This window comes from Rhamphochromis longiceps, linkage group LG4, assembly GCF_057381845.1.
Source record: "Rhamphochromis longiceps isolate RC_006_pf linkage group LG4, R_longiceps_female_GT1.1, whole genome shotgun sequence".
Taxonomy (NCBI): domain Eukaryota; kingdom Metazoa; phylum Chordata; class Actinopteri; order Cichliformes; family Cichlidae; genus Rhamphochromis; species Rhamphochromis longiceps.
Window position 1 is genome coordinate 6,209,547 of NC_140560.1, and position 8,846 is coordinate 6,218,392.

General features: G+C 40.0%; 1 protein-coding gene across 1 annotated transcript in view; it reads right to left on the minus strand.

Annotated features, from left to right (window-relative positions):
* Positions 1-7,539, minus strand: part of LOC146670912 (carbonic anhydrase-related protein 10-like) — a 139,229-nt gene extending 131,690 nt beyond the window's left edge. Inside the window, exons 1-2 of the mRNA XM_085403020.1 lie at positions 7,129-7,539; positions 181-255 (exon numbers count right to left, since the gene is read on the minus strand). Coding sequence (XP_085259146.1) covers positions 181-255; positions 7,129-7,189 — 136 coding nt within the window. The 5' untranslated portion in view covers positions 7,190-7,539. The remainder of the gene's footprint in view (positions 1-180; positions 256-7,128) is intronic.
* Positions 7,540-8,846: the final 1,307 nt, after the last annotated feature.

The following is an 8,846-nucleotide window of genomic DNA, read 5'->3' on the forward strand; positions in this document are numbered from 1 at the left end:
CATGTGTGGTACACAAATATGCAACTTAATAATCAGCTTCATTTGTTAAATTCAAAGATTTTGAATTTTATTTAACAAACTATGATCCAAAAAATGAAACCCTTGTGTCAGTGACTAACATCTTTACACATTTGATCTGGTGTTGAACCATTGTATTTGACTTTGATGGAGATCATTTACCTGGAACAAAGCTCCCCTGGACAACATCCTTATATGCCCACCAACTGTCATCAAGCTTGGATGTAATAGGCTGAGCTGCAGGGAAAAAGAGAAGGAGACAACATTTTATAGCACTTTCACGCATCAATCCCACATCAGTTTGACTCTGCTTAACCTACAGACTGGAATGAAATAGGTTACGCAAACACTGTTAACGCCTCTGCAGCTGTAACACTGCAGACAATGACATGGACGTCACTACCTGACGCAACTCCCTTCTCCCTAAATAGTCCACAACTTTAGTAAATTTAGCACTACTATAAAAAAAAGTGTACCCCTTGTTTTGTACAAAATGATCTGTATAATATAGAATCTGAGGATAAAAAGATGGAGTAGTTAGTGCTGTTCCCTCGCAGCACGAAGGTCCTGTATTTGACTCCACCACCTGCATGTAGGGCTGTGCAATATGACCAAAATCTCATATCCCAATATAAGACATTTCTCATCCCGATAACGATATATATCACAAAATTGTGCTTTTTCTGTCAATTCTGTGAATCTCAGGAAACTCAACTTGCGTGAAGTGTTTTCAGCGGGACGTCGTGTACCTGGAGTCGTGTGTTTTGACCAATGTTTATATATTTTTAGATATAACCTGTAAAGGCCGCCATTTTCTTTGTGAGTATTTATTACACGGCGTGCTGCTGGTAAAAGCTTGTTCTAACGTTTGAGTCTAAGGTTTATTTTGAGCACCTGACGGCTCTTTTTTGCTTCTCATCCATAAACTCTATCCATACTCTTCTACAGGATTCTTGCATAGGTGGTAGAAGAGGTTTGTCATGTTTGAGTCTGTGGTGGGGATCAGTTTGCAGCAAAATTTGCATAGTACAGCTTTCTGGTCCATGTCAGACTTTTCATAATCAAACCATGTCCATGCTACAGAGGTAGCCCCTCGTTTAGGAATAAGGGCCTTGATTTGTTTTGACTGGTCCTTCTGTTTGGAGCTACCTGGTTCTGCCTCATCTTCACTGGCCATGCTGGTATTCTCTGTCCCTGCATCCACATAGTGACCCATCCAAACGATGAAAAATTATTGCCGTAAACAGTGTATTTTGCAACACCACGAAACAAACAATAGTGTATAATATGAAACGATAAATGTTTTCATTTCCTCATCCAATATATTTCATCATATCGCACAGCCCTACCTGCCTGGGTTCTCTCCAGGTACTCCGGCTTCCCCCCACAGTCCAAACACATGCAGTTAGTGGGGTTTGGTTAAAGGGTGATTCTAAATTGCCCATAGGTGTGAATGTGAGCGTGAATCTGTGTTGTTCCTACATCACATTGGCAGATTGTCCAGAGTGTACTCTGTCTAGGGCTGTGCGATATGGCCTAAAATCCATATCGCGATATAATCTGAAGCACATGCGGTAACGATATATATCGCGATATATTCTTTTCTTCTGTATAACGTATTTTCCACACTATAAGGCACACTTAAAATCCTTTAATTTTCTCAAAAATCGAGAGTGTGCCTTATGTATGAATTCTGGTTGTGCTTACTGACCTTGAACCGATTTTGGCGTGCAGAAATCTGTTAAAAAATGTTTTGATCGATTGTCACAGCATTACGGCTGCCGTAGTGAGGAACTTCGCGGAGTAATCTTGGTCCAAAACTCCGTCCGCTTCAGGTCCCAAATCAAACGAACACTGAGAGTTAAAAACAGTCTAAATTCTTTCATCTTTAATAAAATCATCAGCATTGCTGCTTTAGCAGGCGTAACAATTAAGTTTAACATCCATGCATCCATGAAAACAGAATTTATTAAATTTAACGGAGTTAGAAGTTAACAGGAAGTTAGCTCGCTAGTTTCCACCTAAACATGACATGCCATGTTCTGACTGAGAGATTTTTGAAACTAATTAAAACGTACAGCTCTGCTATCACTTCCAACATAAATGAAGACAGGAAACTAAACAGCAGTGGCATTTGCAGGGTTACTGAAGTTGGACTACCTGGTATATAATGTTGTGCTACGTGATTGCTAGCAACACAGCTATGTTAGCATAACATTAGCACAGTGAAGCTGGAGGATGAACGCCAACTTTTCTTCCACTCGATAAAAGTTAACGTGAGGGATTCTGGTCATTAGGGACAAATGTAATCGCATAGCAGGATGCTATACACGGGCCAAACGTCAGTCAGGAGAACAACTGAGATTATTCATCCACAATACGAGGTTAGTTATTAATATACTGCAACAACATGGGAATAGAGCAGCTGCGAGAGAATTCAACATTAATGAATCAATGTTACGGAAGTGGAGGAAGCGCCGTTTTTGGCTTTTCACCATATTTCAAAAGTGCTTCATCTCTTTGCTATGACTGTCGCCCGGCATAATTTGCAGATGATAATGGTTGGATGCTTCCGACCAAAACAGGCGCAGCTTGATTACATCATCAACATGCGCTATCGCAATAGACCAGTATAGTCAAAATCTCTATTGTTGGCCAAATTTATATCGTTTCTATCGTATATCGTTTCTATCGCCCACCCCTAACTCTGTCTAATACTGAGAACTGAAGACATGAATGGGAAACAAACAGTGCAGAGAGACTACAGCAGCCCAGCGGAAGGTATCTAAGGCATAAACAGATGTAAGTGTTGCAGCAGAGGCTGATGAGAAACAGGAAAAACAGGAAAAATAGTAAGAAGTGAACTGCAGTTTTTTTGTTCATCCAATTCCCTGCATCACGAAAAAAGAAAATGTAGTATGGTCCCAGGATAAAAAAAAAAACTGGCTTCACTCTGGCCCTGGCTTCTGTCATTCGAAGAGAACTGCATCTGATCGTGCCGGCAATTATTTGGCGCCTATATGTATAACTTGGAAAACTAGAAATGCATTAATTGTAATTTTTAATTTTCTTGGCCAATCCTGGTTTCCTGTTTTGCTCCTGCCAATTCCAATTTTGGCTGATTTAGATCTTTCAAGAACTACAATCCACTGCTTACATAACTTTAAGATTTCGTTAACAGAATTTTCAATTCATGTACACAATAAAACAATGATTTCTATTGTTTTCTAAGACTGCAACCAATTACAGTGACTATCAAGAAAATCTCACGAGTTAGTCCAGGTTACTGGAAAGGGCTTTTCATATAAATAACATCCAGTGGCAGTGAGAACACTATCCTTTGGTTTGAGTTTGTTTCTGTGCTACTTTAACTTTTTATTAGCTAGCTAGCTTTGGCACTCCATCCTCTTTTCCATTTTCCTCTTTTATCGCAGCAAAAATGCCAAAGTTTGAGCCTTAAAATCACACTCCAAAGCAGGTTTTTGACATCATCGTAGCTGCCTCCATCTTTTATACTTTCTGTTTATTCATCTATCATAAGAATCGCATATTCTTCCTGTTTTAGTAAGGTCTCAGTCACACAGGTCTAGAGACCAGTCAGCCATTCCCAGCAACGTCTCCTCTCAAGAGAAAATTGTATATCAACCAGTTAGCCTTACCACTGAAATCAACACATTTCAAAAGGTGGAACTTTTAGTTTGGAGGCAAATGGTCTCCAGTTGCACTTTGTATCAGTCTTTTTCAAGTTTCACTACGACTCAGTGGTTAGTTACCGAACATTTGCAGATAAGTTGATGTCTTCCATGCAAACTGTGTAATCGCAATCGCAAGGTTTTCAGTGCACTACCTCTTTCCAAATGATTTCACCTAGCAACAGCAACCACTCTCCCAGAACCACTCACCAATTCCTCAGGGAAAACTCATTTTTCCCTAGCAACCACTGGTTGCCAGGCGGTCACTAACCGTTCCCTAGGCCTGTGTAGCTGTGCCCTGAAGAGTAGCTACCTCCAACATGTGTGCCAAAACTACTACATCTGTTCACTGGAAACACTGGCACCAGATTGATGTCCAGTCCCAGGTAGACAGCAAACAAGTTGGCCCAGCTGGGAACAGTGTTGTGTTCAATATTATTAAACTGGGAAACTGGGAATGCATACAAACAAAGTAAAAACTCAAATTATACTTTAAAGCTAATATTATAAACAGCACACATTTCTAACAAACTTAATGCTAGCAAACTGACATGTCCTAATCTAATGATCACATTAGGAGTAAAGGTGACAAACATGCTGCATAAACAAGTTGAAAGTAGTAGAACTTTGACAGTCTGGCAGAAGGTACAGCAAAAATAGCTGATATTTAAACTAGAGGGCTAAATGAAGAAAGCAGGTGCAGGTGTGCAAAGAGGGTGCAGTCAGCTGTTTGAAACACTGAGGATGTCTCGGGCACCTTCAATGTGCAATGTTTGGCTACAGTTAAATGGTATGTTTTAAAGTAAACATGAGAGACAGGTAGGGAAAGAAATAAGGGATTATGTCACCATGACAGATAAATGAACCAGAGTCCTGTAAATGATTTGAGGAAATATAATAACTACAAGTACTAGAATTTCATTCATCCAAAACTCTTGAGACCAGCCTGCAATCACAACTCACATATATATATATATAAGACTATCTATCGATAGATAGATAGATAGATAGATAGATAGATAGATAGATAGATAGATAGATAGATAGATAGGTGTGTGTGTGTGTGTGTGTGTGTGTGTGTGTGTGTGTGTGTGTGTGTGTGTGTGTGTGTGTGTGTGTGTGTGTGTGTGGAGAGAGAGATGTAATTAAGCTTTCAGTGTAAGTCAAACTGGAGATTTGCTTATGCATGATACATTTATTCCTATGGAAGTTGGTGGTGCACAATTCCTCACACCGTGTATTGTGTGTTTCTAGCCTCAGGCTACCTCTGACTGGGGATTTGCTCAGTTACCATCCAACTCAACACGTTGTGATCAACCTACCTGGCAGCAGCAGCACAATTATGTGATGGCTACTTCAGAATAGCAGAACCAGGACACTGACATGTTACAAACGAATTGCAACATGTCAGAAACAGTCGATGCGAAGTCGATGCAGTTAACTACTGAGTAGGTGTGCTATCCTTTCCAAGGACGACTCACATTCCCCATTCTAATGACCTGCATGTCTGTGGACTGACAAACATATTCTTCAGATCTGAACACTGATGTAATAATTCTATTATATTACTACTAACTGGAATCCGATGCTGTAACTAATAATATTATTATTATTATTGAAAAGGTGTGCATACTTTCTTCAGGTAAAATGCTCGGGCCTGATTTTAGCACAAAATTGACTGCCCCTGACTGATTTCAGAATTCATTTCAAGCACAGTTGGATGCCTGATTAACTCCTGAAGCAGTCCCCTACTTTAAAGAACAAGTATCAGCCAGTACTGTCCCCTTGCACCAAAAACATATTATATTTATATTTTATAAATATAAATTATAAAGGTTTTTTCTGCTAGAACCAAGTGTATGCCACCACTACTCTGCACACATCTGTAAAGATGTCGACACAGAGAGCCGCAGCCAGTAGCTGTCTGCTAGGCCTCACCTTCATTAATCAGCAGGTGCTCATACCTTGTATTTTGCATTTTAATTTAATTATCTGACAAATAATATGACCTACTGACCTATGACAGAGACCATTCAAGAAGTTTGTCTTTCCGCTTTGGTGATTTCATTTTCTTTGCATTTTTTAATCTGTAACTTAGCATTAATTAGCAGGTACATATGTCAGTTGCATCCATAAAGTTAACAGATACAGCTTGCTAACAACCCCGAATGTGGTCATTTGTCAATATGGAAGAAAAAAAAACATGGGAACAACCAAAATGCTATCATTCATGGTTTAAAATGCAGTTTCTAGGAACCAATGTGGCATCCACTGTTGATATACAGTCTACCGTTTTTCCACTTTTAAATGCAATCAGTCAATTAAAGCACCTTCCATGCAGGTTAGTTCAGTTACTTTACAGATGACTATTGAAGTGAGACACTAAATCACTACTACCTCTTTAAAACTGATCATTTGAGAGAAGAGTGAAATTAAAATATTTGACTCTGAGCCACCCGGTTAGCCCATTAACATGCATGGCTTACAACTCAAACGTTTCTCCTTTTTTGCCATGTTTTATCACAGTGTCTCCACCGAACTGGGTAATTTATACCCAGCCTAATTTGAAATGAAATGAAACATGAAACATGGGCAATGTGTGGAGTGGTACTGATCAGAATGGCCTTTATTGGGGAATTGACACTGTTGTTAGCCTATTCTTTGAGCATCTTTATAGTTTCATTCTGATTTGGAACTATTGTAATGAAGTTATGATACATTATAACGTGTTTATTTGCATTGTTTTTCTTTTGAAGCCTGCAAATCAATGTGAAAATATAATTATGACCAGGCCAGCCAGTCATGTTTTGTTAAGAATCTAAGGTTGGCTGCCTCGACACTGATGAGTAGGAAGGCTTGACTTGTGGGAATCTTGACTAAATGGGTGGTTACCCCTGCTGACAGCACCGCACAGTAGAGCCCTCTGACACATGGGCAGTGAAATTCATGAGCTATATATACTCACAGAGCCTTTGTAGTTTGGGTTCAGGCCACTGTGAGTAGCCTAATCTGAGCTACTACCTCTGTAAAGTGCACGTGTGTGTGTGTGTGTGTGTGTGTGCGTGTGTGTGTGTGTGTGTGTGTGTGTGTGTGTGTGTGTGTGTGTGTGTGTGTGTGTGTGTGGTTTTGATGAGAGTTCTGCAGCATGCATTTCATGGTCAGGCTCACACCAGCGTGCTGCCGTATGTCTCTGTGCGAAGAGCCTGTTGACTCATAAAACACACTCAAAGATGAGTAGGCGATGATTTACCTAATTGGCAGATTACTATAGGTCTTTTATCAGCAGCCTAAGTCACTATTATGTAACATTTCAGCAGAGTCTATCTTCTATCACACATGAATGTAGTGTACCCATGCTCCCTTCTATTCCTCATTTGTTAAAAGCTGTGAAGGATGCTGGCTTCTTTCGCTTCCTTACCTGATGAAGTGCAGATGATATATGTTTGCAAAATCACAGCTATATCCCAAACGACATGCATTCTTCGTTTAATTCCTGCTCATTTTCTGATGCTGCTGCTGAGTCGCACTTGTAGATAACAACACGGCCAAACTTTAAGCATTTTCCCCCTCCTCTTCTTCTTTTGGAGCTCGTTATCCCCGTCTCGCTCCTCCCGTGGAGCGCCGTGATGGTTTCAAGCCTCGTAGGACAGATCCGTTCTCACGGCTTCGTCCTCCTTCGCTTTCCGGTTTGGTGTTCGGGCAACATTTCGGTCTTATATTTTTAACAAAATTATTTTTACCAGCGTTCGTCATACATTTATCTCTTAGTCAGTGTGTTCTGTCCTTATAAAATGTCAGCCGTGAAATCCGTTCATGATGCACGCTCCGCTTGTGTTTGGGGCGGGTGGGTGTCTGTGGCGCACCGCCCGCCTGCAGCAGATCAGCAAAACTTCACTGACGACGCAAAACGAACCGAGAGCGCACAATCTGACAGAGAAAGACGCACATTCAAGATAAAACTACATAACAGGGTTATGTCTGAAAAACCAGTGCTCTGTAAATAACTGCTTAAAGAAGGATCATTTAAAAAATAAGCTGAAACATGTTTAGTCTCACTGGCAAGCCGTGCAAAGTGCGTTAGAGCAGGTCCACATGGATAGATGAAGAAAACTTAAAAAAACTAACAGAAACAATAACTTTCACATTGTTTTATTCCGACTTCCACGTTTAATAAGTCAAATTCCTGACTGACATGCTGCCACAATAACTGCTGACACTCACTGAGTTAGACCAAGATACAACAACATGCCACAAATCATCCAACTGGCTGCAGCGTGCTGTCTGTAGATGGCCTTGCTAGATGATACATAAACACGCTCCGACTTTGTCCCGTGGAAGTTGTGCGACCTCTGGCGTTAGCTGTAAGTTACTATAACTAAACCCCGTCTCGATCCACGCCTTGCTCCTCTCATATAACAAACAACATGGCGACGGAGAAAAGGCTCAGCGTGTGGCTTCATAATAAAAGTTCGTTAATTGGCGTGATTTCAGGATGGAGCAGCGAAGGATTGAACCACCAAGTAGTTCATCATTTTTGGACTACAGCTTAGATAAGAGTTCATTCTCCTCAAACACATGGCAGGTTGTGAATTGTATAACTTAGAATTTATATTACGATTTCATTAAGTGTCACAAAACTGCCATCATGATATTGATATCATCAGTATCAGTGATCATACATGGGTAGCATGTATCAGTCACTTTTTACTAGCATATATTATTAAAAATGTAACATAGTGCACCAATAAATATTAACAAGAGCACTTTGAGAAGCAGGACAGTCTGGATTGCTAAGGTCAATTACCAGCTACAAGCCAGGGGGAAAACACACCAAGGTCAGAAAGATGTTCACATTATTATTTAAAACTTCTGTTAAAAAATAGCCACGTTTTTTGGTTTGTTTGTTGTTTATTTATAAAGGTTTTACACGAATGTGAACTTTATTTCTCTCATGATAAATTATGTTAAACTAGTCAGCTAGTTATCACTGGGCTGACTTAAATACATGCATCTTTTATTAGGACTGTTCATTTCACAGGTTGTAGTTGTGGATGTGATGCATATAATTACTTGTGTAGCACAAACTGTTTGGCATTTTAATTATGTATGTTAAACTCAGTGATAGCACAGCCCAGC